Source organism: Acomys minous, assembly GCF_964271855.1.
Source record: "Acomys minous genome assembly, chromosome: 2".
In the NCBI taxonomy this organism is placed as follows: domain Eukaryota; kingdom Metazoa; phylum Chordata; class Mammalia; order Rodentia; family Muridae; genus Acomys; species Acomys minous.
Genome location: NC_140484.1, coordinates 61,725,761 through 61,745,760, shown reverse-complemented (window position 1 = coordinate 61,745,760; position 20,000 = coordinate 61,725,761). Strand labels below are relative to the sequence as shown.

At 47.3% G+C, this 20,000-nt stretch overlaps 1 protein-coding gene across 16 annotated transcripts in view; it reads right to left on the bottom strand.

Moving 5' to 3' along the window:
• Positions 1–20,000, bottom strand: part of EBF3 (EBF transcription factor 3) — a 121,558-nt gene that overhangs the window by 12,148 nt on the left and 89,410 nt on the right. For all 16 annotated transcript variants that reach the window (XM_084771885.1, XM_084771892.1, XM_084771878.1 and 13 more), the window contains 3 exons: positions 19,250–19,380; positions 18,635–18,761; positions 584–672 (listed from right to left, as the gene is read on the bottom strand). In XM_084771885.1, coding sequence (XP_084628011.1) covers positions 584–672; positions 18,635–18,761; positions 19,250–19,380 — 347 coding nt within the window. The remainder of the gene's footprint in view (positions 1–583; positions 673–18,634; positions 18,762–19,249; positions 19,381–20,000) is intronic.

Sequence of the window (20,000 nt, the reverse complement as noted above, 5' to 3'; positions counted from 1 at the left end):
GATGTGCATAAACAACAGGGGCAGCTTTTGTCTTTGTTGGATTTAAATGAAAAGTCCCCTAGATATTAATATGTGGACTTCATTTGTTAGCCTGCTAAGTCAGGGACTTATAACAAAAGCTTTGTAAACAAAAGATTAAACTGAATCGAGCTTTAGAAAATGAAAAGAAAACAAGAGTCAAGTAATCACAGATCAGACTGGAGCCGCCTAGATGGGAATCAGGGCAGACTACTGGAGTGGAAAATGTTTAATTGAACTATTTCATTACGCGGAAGTTTATGTCCCCCTTGCAGAATCCAAAATATTGGTTATCAGAAAAGCCATTTCTCTCCTCCCTTTAAAGAGATGGCCCTCCAAAGAGGCAGCATACAGTGAGGGCCCGTGTACCATCGCTCACCTGCTGCCCAGCTCTGCAGTGGACAGGTATGGGCCAGGAAGCTCCCCATACCTGTTGGCCTTGACATGGGCACAGGGTTTGAGGTGTCTGGCATTTTCTTTCCCGGAGTATCCACCACCCCTGAACCAGAACCAGTCTGCCAGTGGCCCCCAACATGTGTGGGGCATCATGTGGTCTTGTACTAACCTTGGGTAACCTTTCAGGGTCACCTGGATGTCTGGGTATCACTTTCTGCAACCTCTGGAAGCCGTAATCTATGGTTGGCTCATTAAGGGCTGCAACAGGACATATAAACACACAGCAAGTCAGTCACTGTTACGTCATCCATTGTGCACTTATTGCATGCTTACACACGGGTGTGCAGTTCTTCTGAACTATGCCTCCAGGGAAGCACCCTGCATGTTAGCTCTGCCTAAGGAACAGACTCCACATGCACCCCCACTTTCTTTTGCACATAAAAGCAATGATTATTTCTAATCTATAATTAGACTGGAAGAAAGTCAGAAAGGGTGGCTCAGTATATTGTAAAAATGGCGGTGCAGTCCCGAAGTGACAGGTCTTGAGGCCATATATAGCCATCACCACAGCCATGATGCGGTGTCTGCATCACACAGTGCGTTCCTCACCAGCCAGGGATTTATGGGAAACTGGCAATTATGACATATGTCCGGCTATTGCTAGCCTCAGATTTATCCCTGTGGTCCTTTTTTGTCTAGCATATTGCCTGAGCACAGACCAGGCAGGAGGAACACTTACTCTTGCAAAGCTTTAATAATCTGTGAATGGCTGACTACAAACTGATATAGAGCGCTATCATTCCCCAGCTGCAATCCACCAGCCCCACGAAATTGCCGGCCACAAATAGTAATTAATCTTTTTATCCCTCAAATTGTAATTTTGACTATGAACTGTGCATGGCCATAAATCAGAGGCACATGCACCCTGTACAGTGCATGAATCACAGCCGGGACTCCATTCAACTGCACACACTGTGTTTAACAAGCTTTATAAGGAGCCATCGGGCTTTATTACGGCTCTGCCTGACTCCAACAAAAACTGAGCCCGGAGGCCCGGGGACGCGAGTTAAGATGAAAATACTTATTAGAGTACATTATTTCTTGATGTAGATATCGTTTTCTGTGGAGTAACTCGACGGTGCACGGCGCGACATAAATCAGGAGGTTTTCGGAGACTAATAAGACCTGCCGCCATCTATTCATTACTCCGCCCGCAATTTGGGCCATCACTCATTAGTAATTTGATGATTAACGCCACCCAGGTCTGCGGAGTGCAGGAGAATACAAAAGGCCATAGCTTCCTAGGAGGAAGCTTGGGGCTGCCTTGGAAAGTGCTCTCCACAATAATTGGTCACCATTATCCTCGAGTGCTGAGCTGTCTGTGCATCTTGTAAGCAACCCAGGACGCCTTACACGTACACTCAATAATGCACCCGAAAGTTGAGGACCACAATATGATTTGACATTCCATCATACATCCTGGAGACAAAGGTCCGCACAGGAATGTGAAGTAAGACATTTTCTTGTTAATAAAGCATTGATCCGATGTATTGATTTTACATGACATGGCTTTTGCTGGGATTTTGCCCTCTTTTTTTTTCCTTGCAAATAGTAAAACCCTTCAAAATGCCTTGGTGTATGTGACATGGCAAAATTTCTAACTCTCTGTGATGTAAATTCTATATGTGTAAAACCACTTCATAATCAGACCATTAATCATCAGAAGCTGTCAGCGTTGACTGGGGGGACAATTTGTCATGTCTCTGCCTCGGCACAGGCAAGGGTGTCAGGCAAAAATGCAGTGTGGGCATCAGGGAGGATGGGCTCCAGGCCCAGGGAAAGACTTGGTCCAAAAAGGGTAAGATGAAGTATTATGTTTCTTGGTCGGGGTGTTGCGGGGGGGGGGGGGGAGTGGCCCATGTGCATTCTTAACATGTCAGGTTTCTCCTCTCTGCCAGCTAATCACCATGGCTGTTTGACTTAATGAATCGGCCTGATGAAAGGTGATCAGAAAAGATAGATGGGCAGCCGCTATTGATTTCATGCAAATGCCCCTGACAGGTGATAGGGGCTTTAATGCAAGCTTTCAGAAGCTTTATGACTTGTGATAAGCATACACTCACTCTGAGAGACATTCTCCAGTGTCTCAGTTGAACTGATATTCTTCTTCTATGACCCAAAGCATCATATAAAGCCGTATAAATACAGATTCCCCCCCCCCCGCCCGCTCCATCTCTTGATTCAAACCGACAGGCATTGAATACGCCACCAAAGTAAGTAGGTGTGGCACATCAGGAAAGTTCAGGTACAAAAGTGTGGCAAGGCCAGTCCCCACCAGACCAGATGAGCCACGCAGCGAGAGACCTAGTGCTGCTGTCCCAGCCAGATGTCCCTCCTCCAGAATCTCAAATGTGTTTACGTAGCAGAACTATTGGAACCTGCCTCCTCTTTAATGGCAGGGGCACCAGCAGGCCTTCACAATCCCGTGAGTTTCTGCTCCCATAATGGGGTCCCCCCCATGTACTTCCGGGTGACCTAGAACATTGCCTGGTCCTGATGAAGACCTGCCCTAGTTGACAGCCCTCAGATCCTCAAGGAGCCTGTCTCTACCCATGGCTGGGTGAAGACTGGTTCAATCCTCACGGGCCAATTCTGCAACTGGAGGAGAAAGCACAAGACCTCTCCGCACATCTAATAAACCCTCAGCGCGTTGAGTTTACAGCCTAGAGCCCAGCCGAGCCAGGGCAAGGCACTGGCACGTCCAGTCACAGAGCCCCGAGCCAGGCCAATCAATACCACTTTCCTGTTTTAGAACTGGGTAATTATGAGGGGGAGAGATTGCCTGACCTTTCACCTGCACTGCATTACTTTGCTGATATTAAGATAAATTGCCTGATTTTGGGTAAACATATGCTGCAATTCAAACTGTCAGCACTGGTTTGCTCAGGGATAATTTGTATTGATCTCCCAGCTTCTTCCCAATTTTGCTTACTGACCTCGTGGATAATTAGAGAAGGAGCCCGGGCGAGCTCAAGTCGGGGATGAAGAAGAAATATGAAGAAGAATAAAGCAAATTTGTTTTATGTTAATATTTGTCGGTCCGCCCCTCACATCTGTCAGCATCAGCAAAGCCATAAATTAATGCATTTGGTTCCCGAGCAATTTATTCCAAGGAATTATTTAGCAGCGTGCTTAGTCTCCGAACATGTGTCACTGGGTTAAATTAATTTAAACTCTGCCTTAAACACAACAAAACAAATGTTATTTTCTGCTGAAGGGGAAAAAACAATAACGTTTATCAAAAATGTATCTGTAAGCTAGCACCTTTCTGCATGGATTTCCGTCAATCTGTGAAAGGGAGGGTGGGCCTTCAAATAAATCCCCCCCTCCGGAAGTAATTAGTGCCCATTATTTGTCCTGAATTCAAATTTTGCTAAGATGGCCTGCTGCATGTAGGAGATGAATGTATGTGTGAAATTATATCGTTTAAGATATGTCAGATTACAAGGCTGTTGTATCAAAAGTCATAAAACAAATCTCCCCTGTGAAATATCTCTTTATTAACTGTGCCATAAGATATTAACATTCCTCATTTAGTGGAGGGCCTTTTATCTGTTTCAAATACATTATTCGTCCTTTTGGAGATAAACTGTATTAATATCCATTTGAGTAGGCTACTGTGGCCTAATGCATAGTAATTTTTGTTGGAGAGCTTTTATTTTAGAATAAGAAAATTACACAGCAATAAAACCTGAATGAATCAGAAGCTAGAATGGCCGGGAATCACATTCCATGCCAAATGAGGCAAGCAATCAGGCAGCCTGTGAAAGGCCAGATATCCGGCTATCATATGCAGGCCAGTCTCCAGCTTGGGTCCTACAAATAGAGCCTGACATGGCCACATAGACTCCATTCCGCACGCCGGATAGCCTGCAGCTTGGGAAGGACGCATATTTAAATATATTTGAGTGTACTGGAGTTAATCTCGTTACTTTACATGCATTGAAGTCATAACAGAAGAAGCGTTCTAAATATTTAAGTCCTGCCCATGTACTGGGGGATTAATCATAGTGCAATTGATAAAATTTTAACGGTCTGTGATGTCGGTTCAAGTTGGGATTGCCAGAGCTAATGTGGCAGCCGAAAATGGCATCAGGCTTTGAGCTGCAGCTGGGGCCAGAGTAGCTCCAACTGGCCTGCTGCAATTAGAAACGTACCCATGGGCAGCAGTGCTGGGTGTTTCTTTCTTGTGACATCAGTCATTGGAGTTTACATTTTGATGACTGAACTGTCTTTGTCAGCCAGCCCTGCTCAGGGTTCTATGCTGTTCTCCAACATCCTAAAATGTAAATGGCTTCCGTCAGACCTCAATGGCTAATCCATTGGTGTGTAAACCCCATTCACTTAAGTGAATAAGGGGACATGCTCCTGACCACGGATGACACATAGAAAACATTGCAGATCAAAACAAATTAATATTTAGGGCTAGTATAGCTTCCTACAGAGCACAGCTCCTAGGAACGGAAACTAAGCTCTCCATGAATCTTTGGAAGCCCAACCCACTCACCCGAAATTTACTAAGCAGCTACTACCCTTCCAGGGCTCAATTGTGCCTGCTTCCCCCTGGTGTGAAACCTATCCTCAGGGGCAGCAGCAAGTGTTGCTGTGGACAGCCCCACCCCCACTCCAGTCCGGGGGTGGGGGTGGGGTGGGGGGGGTGGGAGGGGGACTCCTTGAGGGTAAAAGTGGAGGGGACCATTGAGTGAAGGAGGGGCCACAGTGACAAAGCTTAATTGCAACAACAACCTCCTGAAGACCTCCCCTCCATTCCAGGGAGACCTGGATCCGGCTGCCAGCCAGAGAGCAGTGGTCCGCCTTTAAGGGACTGCTGGCGTAATTGCTCCTGCAGCACAGTTGTGTCTTTAAAACAGTGACATTAAACACACGAGGGGGAGGCTCCCAGGTAGGAAACAGCTGCTTTTAGCACTGTCTTTCCACCCTGGAAGCCCAAGCCAGAATGCAGGTTGCGGTGCGGCAGGGTCTCCTGCCCAAAAACCCTGACTCCAACAATAACAACAGGAAGGCATTCATTTGCTCCATTCCAGCTGCTGGCTGCAGCTATTAAGTGAGCTCCAGTTTCATTTCAATAATGATCGGCTTCCTGTAACTTCCCAATCATGCATTTGTCATAATGCAGTAATTTTCTTGCTACAAACAGATCCTCATAATGAGGCCGTTTTTCACATTAGCAACATAACTACATAATAAGAACATCTGTAGTTCCTTTTCCGAGGGACAGGAACGCGCTTCAATTAAGGCAATGGGTTTGTTAAATAAGATATAGTATATTTTACTAACACGGATACCCAGACCCTGCCCCAACAGACTACAAGCCGTCAGTGTGCCTGAATGAACACAGGTTGTAATGTGTAAAAATTAAATAAAGTAAAATTAAATTGCTCAATACAAAGACATTCCTCTAGAGGGTGTTGGTGATTTTAGTGACAAAGTGCTATTTGCTGACAAGTAGTTTACACATTAACCAGCCGAATCCAAGGGGGAAAAATGCCAATAGCAATTATATCACCTTGAGGTTATTAAATGTCCCACTGATAAGTAACTAGGTGAGCTTGACCAGGTGATAAAGACTGCTGTGAGCAAACGATTGCCCCATGAAGAATGCTTCTCTGTCCTGCTGTTTCTCCAGATAGCTTTTCTTTCAAAAATGACTGTATAAAAAGTTGCATTAAAAAATGTGTGGCTCTGGAAGTCAAAATTGATACTTAGCTCCCCCTGGTGCCCCCCCTTTCAGCTAGAGCACTTTCATCATTCCACCTCAAAACACTACACAGAGTCCCCAAATGCCTGGGTTTTCTCTCCCCCTTTTTTAGGCTTTAAAATGATGCTAAGTTCCCCACTTTATCATCAACTGTCTCCTGCAAGCGCATTTCATCTATAAGAAATTCAGATGCTCAGGAAATTAAAATTTCAAAGATCTGCTGCAAAAAAAAAAATCAATGGGGCGAGATCAATGCTCATAGAAATTTCATGAACTTTGAACTGATCTGGGCATGATGATGAGGGGTGTCTGGAGTCGCAGGCTGCTGAGGGTTCCTCGCGTGGATGAGAAGCAGCCGGGCAGCAGGGAGGGAGCCACGGAATACATGGGCTTTTGCCTTCACATTTTGTTGGACAAAAAATTTTAATTTTTAGTCTATTTCAGCAACAAGCAGAAATGGGGGGTGGGGGGAAATCCGCCTTCCCAACCCAACATGTGGACCTCCCTGCTTAAGAGCACCTAATGCTTTGCACACTAACACAGCCACAAAATGAAATCGGTTCCCTTTGCAGCCGATTGCAGGTGCAAATTAATATTGTAAAATGAAGATCAATACATGGACAGGGCCAAATCAATAGTGGCTAAATTATTGCTGCATTTTCCTCCTCATTCAAGATGAGTTGTGTTTTCCTCTCAAAGTCAATACTTCGCAGCTTTTCTCATTAATTTCTCAATAAATTTGGCAATGAATTTCAATCACAGAACCGGGCAGGGTGAGCTAGGCATTGTGGTGTGCATGGGAAACACAAAGGCCACGCGGTCCCCACATCGCTCACTGGGGTGCTGGCCTGGCTAAGGGACAAACAGGGAAGACATAGGTCATCCTTCTGTACCTGGAGGCCAACCCAAAATTTGACATCTCCTGTGAGTAGCATGGGCTTATCTGGTGTCTACTGTGGGTCATTGTGGGGGCACATTCCCAAGCCAGACCCACCTAGGGTTAGCCTCAGTTTCCCATCAGTTCATCCAGAACCTACCATGTTCCATGAGTATGTCTTCTCGGAATAGGAAGAGCACCATAGTTGACTTCTAATTGGGATCTGGAGCCTCCCTGCTCACATGGGGAATGCTGTTCTGGTATTCATGCAGACAGCCCAACCAGGCCTCCTGCACAGGGACCTGCTTCCATTCACCACTGCCTGGCAGCGGATGGAAGCATTGTGATGTGACACCAAACGCAGAAAAGGGGGCAGCCCATCTTCCTTGTTACCAAAATAATACCCTTGCTGACAACTATTGGACTGCATTCAAACACTTTTGTTTACATACCTCAAAGAATGCATTGGATTGTGGCTTGCATAGGCATGGGGGAACTACATCAACCAAGCACAGCCCTGCAGCTAAAGAAATCCCAGGCCCTGGAGCCTGAGCTCTCATCAGCACACCTATCCATCTCACGGTAGGCCAGCAGAGACACACCCCAACGAAGATCTAAGATCTGCCAATCATTGGTGTAGCACCCTGCTCCCCAAAGCTGCCCTGTCATTTTACCCAGCTCTCTGGGTACATAGGCATGTCCAAAAGGGAGACACCAGTCAGTAAAACCACCCTTAATATCATGCAACCACCTCAAGCTCCCACATGTCACCTTCTCCTTCAGGAAAGCAAACTCCCTATGTCCTCATCCTCTCCGAGATTTCATGGGAGGAGAGAGCAGGTCCTAAAAGCCAAGAGGGAAACACACTCTGTAGACAGCCAGTTGGCAATGGATGTACATACATTATTAGAACCAGCAGAAAAGTCTCCACACAGAAGGAAGTTGCGGAGCAAACTCAGGAAACCTGCTCTCTCTGGCTGCAGACACCCAGGTCATGGCCTAAGACAAAGGTCCCTCTTGGGAGCAGTGTGTCCCTACTCCATAGAAAGTGTAAGGAGGGTCACTTAAGTTGACACTACATCACATGCCTGCCTTGTTCAAAGCAGTGCATATAGCTGGTGCTTAAAGGTGCTGCGGCACCACGGTGGTCAGGCTTCTGGAAGACACCATGCCTACATGGTAAAGCTATCAAGCATCTCTAGTTTAGAGGCACAAAATGAACATATGTTTGTCTTACATCCACATGGATGTTTTCCTAATAGCTACATGTCCATCAACCTATGAACACATAAGCAATCATGTTGTACATCTATACAACGAAATACTTTTCAGATATGTAAAGAAATGCCATCTTGACACATGACCCAGTGGAAGCTGAGAACATCGTATGCTAAGTGGAAGAAGTCAGCTCCAAAGGACACATATTGTATGATCTTCTCTTAGAAAAATCCAGGATAGGCAGATCTACAGGGATGAGGGATAGACAAGTAGCTGTCAAATCCAGGCATGGAAGGAAGAAGTGCACATGTGGAATATAGTGGATAAAAGTCATTTAAATAGGTTGTGCAACAACTGTGCATATAAAGAACCTTTTGTTTCTCAGCTCCTGCTGAGTGTCTTGGTAGATGAACTGCACCTAAAGAGTCATCGAAGCAGATGGGAGATCTCTAGTGTTTGCACACCTCCCACGTTGATTGTGGCACTATTCACAATGGCCAAGACAGAGAACCAGCCTAGATTCCATCAGCAGTTGAGGTAAGGAAAAAAGCACATATACAACTATGGAATCTTAGCCATGAAAAAAACAAAATGAAACAAAAACCAGAAATCGTGCATTTGCAGGAAAATGGATGGAACTGAAGATCACCATGCTAAGCGAAATAAGCCAGACAAATGTTATATGTTTTTCCCCATAGGCAATTTTTAGATTAAAAGAAGTAGAGGGGGCATAACAGATCCAAGGGGGCCAGAGGAGGAGTAGGAGGTGGTGATGGGAGGAGAGAAGGACAGAGCATCACGTGCTATAAATGTGTGGAAATGTCATAATGCTACTGTAGGGGAGGGAATGATAGTAAGGGCTTTAATCTGGGTATGCCTGTGTTGGGGAAAATGCTCTTCTGCATGTTACCGGGCATGCAGCACAGGTGCTTCCAGAGTGAGCAGAGACCCATGCCAGCTGAGGAAGGCAGAACCCAGCTGCGGGCTAAGGGACTCCCACTTAGGAGTTCACAACACGGTTTGCCTTTTGGTCTTTCTAGTGGCATCTTGATTCCAGGTCTTTCAGGCTGGATACAGAAGGAAAGAAATATTTGGAGGCAAAGCCTTTAAAGGCATGGCCAGGATTAACGTAAGCATAGGGTGCTACGCTCTATGTGTGTCAAATAAAGTAGTCCTGATGGCCGGATGTGCTGCTGCATGCCTGTGATTCTGGCGCTCAGGAGGCAGAGGCAGGAGGATCAGGCATTGAAAGCCAGCCTGGGCTAGGTACATAGCGAGATTAAAAAAAGACATGAAAATAGGAAGAGGTCTAGTTGGGAAGAAAATGGCTTTCAATTGTAGAGGGAATGGGAAAAGAAGATAGAGTGTGAAAATAACCTAAAGTATATAATACACAAGATGAAATTATCAAAGAATTAGGAAAGGAGGAGGGAGAGAGAATCAAGAAGAGAGAATGAGAGGAAGGAAGGAGGGAAGGAGGGAGGGAGGGAGGGAGGGAGGGAGGGAGAGGAGAGCCAAACTCTGATTTCATATGTGTTAGAGATCACAAGTTGTCTTGTAACTTGAGAAGTAATCACTTGTGCCCTTTATAGCTCCTCGTGCCCCACCACTTGCTCCCCGGCCACACAAAAAGGGGTCACATTCTTCTTGGAAATCTTCCACACTCTTGCTGAGCATCTACGGTGTAGCCTCCAGAGCCATTTCCAGAGGAAATCTCACAGCTCGGCCACCTCCAAGTTCTCGGGGTGCCATTTCTATCCCCTGAACCCAGGACCTGAGAGCACTGTCCACCTTAAGGCTGTTTTTATTAACTGCTCTCTACACCTGTTTCTTTCCCACAAGACCGAGTCAGTGGGTTGCGGCAGTGTCCATGCTGGATGTCTGTCACAGGCCAAGCAGATCCCAGGAGGGCTTCTCGGATGAAGACAAGAGGCGCCTGCTCTCAGCAAGAGCCCACTGCTCCTCCTGTTTCCTCCTGACGCAGATGCCCCCATCCCAGAACACCTAAAGGGTCGCTGATTTTCCCTCCCAAGAGTCACCCGTGGTGCTCTACTGAGAACTCAACCGAGATACGCACGAGACAAACACTGGCCCCCAGAAGGCAAATCCCAAGTCACAGTGACCTGTGTTTCACCGCCACACTGTGTTTAAAACTGAGACATCATGCTCCCATTGGTGAGCATCCCAATCATCTGGCTTTCCCAAGCTCCTGGCTGAGGAGCAACAAGGAGAAGGTCCATCATCCATGGGTGGGTGCAGGACCTAGTTTCTCTAAGGATGCCATGACAAAGACCAAACAGAACCTGGGGCCCCGTTCGAGACAGAATGTTAGCACTGTGGGCATAGCGTTAGGAGAAGGCAGCGGGTCCTGTGAGGCTGTGGTTGGTCTCACTAACAAGTAGCAAGCTAAGTTCACTTGGGGAACGACTGCTGTTTCCACCCACAGGAAGAACACAAGTAAATTCTTCAATCTTTGGCTTAGGACATACCACAGCTGGATGACAAGGGCACACACAGCAGCCACCTGCCACAGCCATGAACACACTACAGGAGCCGGGACCCTTGGTGTGTGTGCCCCTGAGTGCTAACAGGCCTAAGCTTCTGTGAGGGATTTTGTATTGGGAGTACCGTCATCAAAGGAAAAACACTGAGGGGTGGCGAATAGCTATTACTCACACATCGGGGCATCTACACTGACATGATCTTGGCCAGGACCAAAGCGCACAGAGCGATGACAATCAAGAGAAAAAGGGGAAGGGGTGAATCTATGGGACAGAGCTCTAGCAGAATACCCAAATCCAGCCTTCCAGACTTCCAAGTTCTCTGTGGCCACAGGATACCTAGAGGGGCGGATCTGGGCCTGTGAGGACGCAGACCTCAGGGCCCTTGCCTAACACTAGGCTTTCCACATGTGAAAGATTAAGAAGTGATTTTCAGGATAGAATGTAGAGAGAATGAAAATGGGACCCAGCATAATTCTATGTCTTTAAAAAAAAAAATCTCTGAACCTAATGAACCTACTGTAATTCTGTGGTGGCTCATAGTTCCCAGGGAACTATGTTTTAAATTGTCACAGGTTCCTTACTGCACCTTCAACAGATATGTACCACTCCATCAGCCCATGCCTGCAAAACCAAATTCTCCCATCTGCTCATCGGGGCAGCAGGGACCTCTGTAGCTACCCAAGGTCAACAACCCACATCACAGACGTCGGTTTTGTTGTTGACTTAAAAATCACCCAAAGAGAAGAAAGACAGACCCTGATAATTTTTCCACAGCAAATTTCAAAGGCCCAGTAGTCAAGCAACAATTATTTGAACATATCTCTTCTCATGTTGTTTTTGTATCCCAAGTCTTGGTCTCCAGCCATACCCCCAGCATCCACTTATACCCTGGGTATGGACGAGGCTTAAGACTTTCTGGAAACCCAAGCCGCCTATGGAGACACACAGGGACTTCGGTTCAGCTGTCCCAGGAGCCAGCCTGCACAGAACATTCCAGAGCAAAACACTCTCCCACCAAGCACTAGGCTATGACTCCAAGAAGCGAGGAGTGGCCATGCTCCTTGGCCCCATGAGAGAGGGCAGTTTATCCCACCTCCCTTGCAGTGCCAGAACAACCTCTTCCTTTTAATGTTCTCCACCAAGATGTTGGCTCTGCTGCCGCGCTGCTTCTCATGACCAACCTGCTGGAGGTGCCCCTGTAATGACCTGCCTGCCATCTTATCTTAGACCTATTCTTTTGTTCCGCCTGCCCTGCGCTTGGCTACCTTCACTGTACTGGGCTTTTAAATGGCTATTAGTTCCTATTTGTCCCTCATACCCCACCGCCCTCAGTGTCTTTCCCAGCCAGAACTGAAAAATAAAAGTCCCCTAGATAGCGCTGCCAGGGAGGGAGGATAGGAGACAGGGACTCTGCCTGTGTCAAAGAAAGAGGGTCAGGCCTGTCTCTCCCATCCACATCCGGCCTATCTTAAGTGAAGCCAATGACCCCTTTGTCCTTTGGGTAAGACAAATGGCCATCTCCTCGAAGCCACATCTTGTCAGGTGGGCTGTGAAGTCAATACCTTCACCTTGGTATGGAAACTTTGTGATTTATCAGTCCGTCTCCCCTCTTGGGTTCACGCAGCCCCAACATACACAGCCAATCGGGCACATGGAGCAGCCCTGGTCACAGCCAGTTGGAAAGCAACCAAAGCCCCTGTGATGACAGACAAATGTGTCTTCTTAGCAACAGCCCAAAAGCACTTGACTTGTACTAATAACAAAAAGGCCACGCTGGTCACCGTGGGTCTAAAGACGAAGCACCCTGTCACCAGCCTGGTTGGGAAATTAGCAAATAATGTTCTTTTCCTTGATAAATGGGTGACAGCCCCGTCTCACCAATCATTTTTAACATTTTGATGCATGCCTATGATCCCACTGGAGGGGCAGAAAAGTTTACTGGCCCTCAATTTTCACATGATAAATGGAACTCTCTAAATGTGCGATTTCTGTATGAGGTATAGTTCATTTTAAGCAATTCTGGTAAATGGGTGTCACTGATTAGGACAAATTGTCTACTTGTGCTGTGCCTCATTCTCCTGCCCTCCTTCGAGACAGGAAAGAGGAGACCACAGGGACAGGAAGCCTTCACGCAACCCTCTTTAAAGGGATCCATTCTCCAGCCTTACCCCCAGCACCCAGTCGGCATGCAGCAGTGTCACTGATTGTGGCTCAGGTAGGGCCATGTGCCACCCAAGGGAGGACAGCAGGTGAATGCTACCTCCTTGCCTGGGGCTCTATAGGGAGCCAGCCACAGCCTTCATTCCCCTACTCCCAGGGGAAGGGGCTGAGGCAGGGATGTTTAAGCACCTAGTCCTTGTGAAAAACAAAACAGAAAAAAATCACCACCCTCTGCTAACCATGCTTAGACGTGTGACAAAAACAAGAGCAGGGTGAGGTTGTGAAGAAAATGGTGCTCTTTGAGTCATGGAACCGCTGGACAAAGATTCAAATTTGGGAACCTAAAGATGGCCTGAGCGGAGAGCAGAGCCCCATGCTGCACTTCAAGATTAGTAACTTGGCAGAAGAGCCGAAGTATCCAGAGGCATACATTACCAGGGGATGGCTGGGTGTGATGAGGGCCCAGACTTCCTGAAATACCCGAGCACTAGTGACTGTGAACCGCCAGCATGGGTGATAGGTGTGATCACTGGGGACAGGAAGGGGAAGTAGGGTGCAATTGGTGGCCCTGGCAGGGGAGGATGGAACCACTGGTGACTTTGGTTGAGATACCCATATTCTAGGAGCCAGACGGGCAGAACGTGTTCCTGCATTGTGAGCACTGGTGGCTCAGAGCTTAGGGCTGAAACAAACTGGGTGGTTTGCGCTTAACATGAAGTTTATCAGAGTCCAAAGGTACAAATCGTGGGTGGTAATTTAGAATTATTCTGCAGATACAAGTGACTTGTTGGGAGAACCCCCAGGCTTGGGAGAGAGGAAAGTGGAGCCATCCGGCTATAAGGAAGGGAGTTTGGATTCCATAGTGTGGACAGAATCATGTCTAGGTATTCACAAGCTACCTTTCTACACGCCAGAAACACAGGGCTTTCCCAGGGAAGGAGAAATGGCATGGGAGGTAGAAGCCAGCCAGGAGACTCAGCAGGAAACCTTCTCCTGACAGGTGCAGGATAGAGCTGGTGCCCCCTCAATACGCAGTCAGTTTTAAGGCACAGTGTGACCTATTTCTAAAAAGACAAACCTATAAAAACCATATCAGAAAGAACACAAACTGCTTGTAATTACTGGCTGAGGTCCGGTACCCAAGCCTGACATCAAATGCACACATGTCTGTATGAAAATGTTCCCATCCAATGAACGCATCACAGACCTGGGGCCCTTCCAGGTATCTGCCGTGTGTGTCCACTTTAGATGTGTCTATGCTGCCTGCCAAAATCTTGTTGAGTGACTGGGCTCAGTCTGTTACTGGCGGCATGTTGACTCCCAGTAATTTGTGATAATTTCTTTAATTGAGCAAAAAAGAAGTCTCTAAAATGAGGGTGGGTCGATCAAACTTCAGGGCAAGAGGTCAACAGAAAAAGCCTTGGAGTCCCATTCCTGGTGTCTTGTGAAGTAGGTTTAAATCCAAGCCACACCAGCAGCCTTCTTTCTTTTGCTAATCAGGAAACAGTTTGCCAAACGTCCATTTTAAGGAAACACACACACACACACACACACACACACACACACACACACACACACACACATGCGCCATATACTTCACACTTGAAAACAGGTCTGTAAAAGGAGTTTTGATGAGAACATAATCTCAATTAGAAGCATACAAATTCCAACCCAACTTCATCAGGCAACACCATAATGTTTCTATTCTAATTAAAAAATAATTTCTTTTATTACTCTTAACAATGTGATGTGTTTGCACCACTGAAAATATGAAAGCAAAAGCTGCTTGATTTTGCCTGTATGGTGAGTTCCTCAGGTAGGCGATTCCAGGACTGTTTTAATTATTATTAAACAAGTCAATGGTATGCTATTAGACAAATATTAAAACAAGCATTGCACTTGGTTATTAATTTGAACTATTCGCTTTTAAATGCAGCAAATATCTCATTAATTTAATTTTAGGTGCCCACCAGTTTATATTGCATTTTACAGTCTAAAGGCAATTTACTATTAACTGGCAATTACATACACAGTGATTGTTAATTCTGCTCCTAAGTGCTAGCCGCTTGAAAATTGTTCTCTCTCTCTAATTTCTGACCTTCTTACAGCAGGGGTGAGGCTCGCTGGGAATACAGAGAACTCCTATGGAAGAGCTGGACATGTCATTTGTGGCTCATTCTTTTAATTCACCGTGCTAATCAACTGAACCGCCCCAGCCTCCCAAGGTAATTGTGACTTGAGAGGGACTATGAGCAGCAGCCAAGGGGCTAGATGGATGGGGCCTGGCCAGCCTTCCCCTTCCGGGGGCAGAGGCTGAGCACGACCACTCTGGGTTGACTTAATAGGGTCTGGTTTTGAAAAATCTGGTGTTTCTCAGGTCACTGTAAACAGCTCATTTAGACCTCTGCCAAGTCCCTCCCAGCCCCTGGCAGGCTGGTGGCAGCCCCTCCTCCAAGCCCAGGTTCATTATCCAGTGGCCCTAAGGCCCCACAGCTGGCCTCATGCCGGGAAGGTTAAATGTGAAGGTGTCCCGGCAGCCTCCGGGGCCTGGGCACACTGATGGGAACCAGACGCCCAGGGGACGGCCATGTTGTGACATCCAGAGGGGCTGGCTCAGTTTTCATTGGGGAGAGTGAGTCCCTGTGATTACCTCATTGTCCTCATCAATTTCAGGGCAATGCAAATCAGACAGAAGCTTCCAGGCCAGACAGGTTATGACCCCACCTTTCCTCGGCTCCCTGAGAGTATAGAGTATACACACATGTGAAATGTATATTCCTCATAATGATCACACATGCACACACACACACAGGCACACAGGCACACTCGAACACACTTATACACAAGCAGGCAAACACACTCAAACACACGCACACACATGCGCACACACGATCACACATGTATACACACACACTCACACATGTACACACACACACACACACACACATACACACACACACACACACACACACACACACACACACACACACACACGCTAGGAAGGGCTGAGCTAACACACTCTCACAGAAAATGCTCACACATGGGGAAACAGGAAATCCCCAACCTGGGGGCAGGAGGACCAGAGTCTTGGGACCTAACAAGTCCAGTCAGCATGAAAATAGATGCAATCACACAGAATGGACAGTGCGTCTCTAGAAAGGCCAGTGTGACTATAGCAAGCCCAGGGGGACACTAATTTTTTTTTTGAGAGGCTATGGACACTCTGGGCAAGGAGGGCATTCCACCTGGCCAGAGAGCAAGGAGCTTCAGAAACAGTGTCCTTCCCCATCCAGCCTAGGAGAGCTGGTACCAGGGGAGGCTACCACATGACCCCTGACAGCCAATAACAAGCAGCTCCTCCTACCCTGCATGCCCACATTTGTTCACAAGTGTTCAAACCAGGACTTGTCTGCACCACAGGGGACCAATGCAGGCAAAGGCGGGAAAATAGAACCTGGACCTCTCTGCCATCAAACTGCCTATTTAAAAAAAAAAAAAGTCCCCATTTCAACACTCAAATAAAAGACCCAAAAGTACAAAGACTCTTGAAAGAACGTACCTACAGCCACCCCTAAGTAACCCAGTAGGACCCCACAACAATCTAGCTTGAGAACAAGAAAGACATGCTTGTGAGGAGCAGGCCAGGCTTGCCAGCTCACTTGGGTGCCACCCGCCAAGGTAGGCCACATGAGTAGCACAGGAACTCACTCAGTACACCCAGCCCTGCTATGTCTCCCACAGGCCATTGTTAGTACAAGAGCAAGCACACGTCATCTCTACATCCAAGGAGCTGGAGATGTGACAGACTCCCATGGACCTCAGCAGAAGCCCAAGATGTCAGGAGCTTTTCACTGCTGGTACTCTGTATGCTTGACACTTTGAGGTCTCCTTGATCCCTGCCAAAACCCCATGAGGAAGAGAGGAGGGGAAAAAAATTGAACTCAGAGGAGTTCAAGTCGACATGGTCTCACAGCCAGTACCCTGAGGCATGGGGCTATCTAGCCAAATATTCTAGGTCTTTGCAGAGGGCCTGCTGACTCCATAGCTTGAAGTTCCTGGGCAGACACTCAGGCATATGTGGTACCCACACCATCCACTGCCTTGAGGAGGTCTGTTGAATGTGTGTGTGGCGTCGGGGGGGGGGGGGGGCTCACTCAAACACCTGACCCCAAGGCAAAGATGCTGGGGCTGCCCAATCAGACCCAAGGTAGGATTCCAACTTCTTACTTCCCCTAGAATTGGACATCCTTCACTGGACAGCAAAGGTACTTATTTGCAGGAGTACATGGGTGTTCCTGAACTGACTACAAGTTAGTATTTAATATTGCAAGTTGAAAACTGCTTAAGGTAAATGTGAATTTAAGGCATCTAATGCCATGAGCATCATCGCTCAGCACAGCCTACCTTAGCCATGTATATAGCAGTGGCAAAAACTATCCAGTGTGAAGCCCATTTAATAACACAGTGTGGAACTGCACATGTTTATTGAACACTACGCTGAAAGTAAAAAAAGAACATGCTGGTGATGATGAGGTGGGCACATCATCCCATAAGAAAGTCAGAAATAAATAGAAGTGTTATAATTTAGGGAACCACCTGCACACAGTTTTTTTTTTTAAAGATGTCCCAGTTTTGTTGTTGTTTTGATACTTGTGTGTGTGTGTGTGCGCGTGCGCACTGGGGTTTCATTTGCAGGAGGCCAAGATTATCCAGATCCTCAAAGTGCGTATGGAAGGAAGGGCATCGGAAACCTCCATGAATCCTGTCTGCTGGACAGAGCAGAGGGTGACACCCAGTGGGGTAGAGCCTAACCCCAGGGTGCCTTCAGTCAGTAAGAGAGTGGTCAGTCCCAGGGCTCTGAGCCCTACAATGTGAAAGTGACCCAGTCACTAGACAGCCACACATAACCAACAAGTACCCATCCCTTCCCCCGTCCCTGAACTTCAGAGCCATTCCTTCCGCCTTACAGCCTATGGGATGGACTGAGATTACAGATGTGTCCTCCTTAAGGTGAAGTTGATTTGTGGCATCTCTCCATGGCAATTTCAAACAAATCATGTCAATTAGGCACTTGGGTGGGCAAAGCAGCATATAAACACCTCTGATAGACCGCTTATGGGGGGCCACACAGGCCACACATTCTATCTACCCACCGGGGCTCGAACTACATGTGACTTGTGGAGCTTAGATCCTCTATAAGCAACAGCAGCACCCTGCAGGGGCTAAGATCCCAGGCTCCAGCAAAGAGTGGAAGCCAGGTATATGACAGGCCATGACCCCTCCTTCCCCGTCACAGCTCAAGCAACTGAAAAGCAGTGATGAGCCCGATTGACAAGTGGGTGGGCACAAGACCTTGCACGCAGCCAGGCGTGAGGCAGTCACTCTCAGGGGAGATGGAAGCTGCTGCAGTTACCAACAACTCTCCGCGCACCACTTTGCTCTATTGGAGAGAGGCAAAGGCCTTCAGATGGGAGGGAACGCCAAGGTCACACTGCTGCATCTGTCTGGCCATCATGAGCTGTCTCAGATGCAGATGGGCATGCCCACCTGCTAAAACTCAACAGCATGCCAATGGGCCTCACTCGTACCTCCCCATGGGGCCCTTGGGCACCCACCCCACGAGGCTCCCGCTGAGATGGAGCACCCATCCCTGTCCCACGGAGGCTCAAGCTGTGTACTCACCAGTGTAGACGAAGCGTCCAGGAGCGCCTTTGCAGAACTGCTTAGACTTGTAGGAGAGGGTGACTTCAACAACTCCAGGGATGTGCCGTGGCGGCGTCTGCACTCGGATGGCGTGGGGGGTGATGAGCTACAGAAACCACACATGAACAGGCGCTCAGTGGTGCAGGCCTTGAGAGGCGGACACTTGCCAGTTGGATATAATTACAAAATGAGCACAAATTGGACCATCGTCTCGGAATGCTCCCTCCCTGTCATCCAGAGGCTCCGGGCCTATGGTTCTTTAAGGAAAAGATCAGCAAATGTTCCAGGGTTTTAGTTTGCAGGAAAGGCCACAGGGCATCATTCATATGAAAATCGCCACCATATGTCTCCTTAAACCTGTTTCTAGTAATTCTAGAACTAATTGTTCCAGGGTACTGGGGGACCTCCTATAGCAGGTTTTAAACCCAAAGGTTGTTGGGAGGAGGGGCAGACCCACCCACAGGAGAACACACCATACGCAAACAGTAAAAGGGAACTTTGCAATAGGTGTCATATCCCTACACCAGAAGCTACTTGTCAAAACCATTCACAGAGGAGGGGACTGCTCAAGGCAGGCCAATTTCACAGGCTTACCTCGCTCCACACCAACATAGTTCCGAACACAACTTGTAGACCGTCAAAGAAGTTGTCCCCAATTATGATCACAGTGGCGCCCCCCGTGGTCCAGCCTTCACTGGGGCTGATGGCCTTGATGCACGGAGTGGCTGCGTGCACAAGACAGAGGACAGACACCTTAGAACATGACCTGACATCATGGGCCCACACAGCCCACCTCACGTTCCACTGGCATCCATGGGAGGAGAGACATGCTGTTTCTCTGGGCACCCGCAAAGGGCAATCATATATCAGCATGTTGATGTGTTTAAAGCAAACTATTAAATGTTTTATAAAGCAAGGGCCAAGCCACGGAATACTAGAGAGCAAGAAAAAAAAAAGTCTTGATATAGCAAATTATGTGTCAGGGCAAATATGACTATTACAAATGATTAAGCTTCGTGTGCATGTGCCACGTCGATTTATCTGCTTTGCTGTACAGATCTAAGCAGAGTCAATCAAAAGGCTGTTGAAGGAGATGGAAGAGCAAATGCCTTGTATTTCCATTCCCCATAAGCAGCTAATTGGGTTCGGTTTTTTCATCCGCGAACTTTGCCTTTTGGTTCAAAACTTCATTTTCCTCTGTCACTTCACAATTACTACTTTTCACTTTTCATCAGGAAGAAAATCAAAAGCACTATATTAATACTTTTGTCAAAGGTACACATTTTACATGTAATATTGTTTGTCGACAGGAATCCCCAAGCTGCTGGCCTGACCTGCCTTTGTC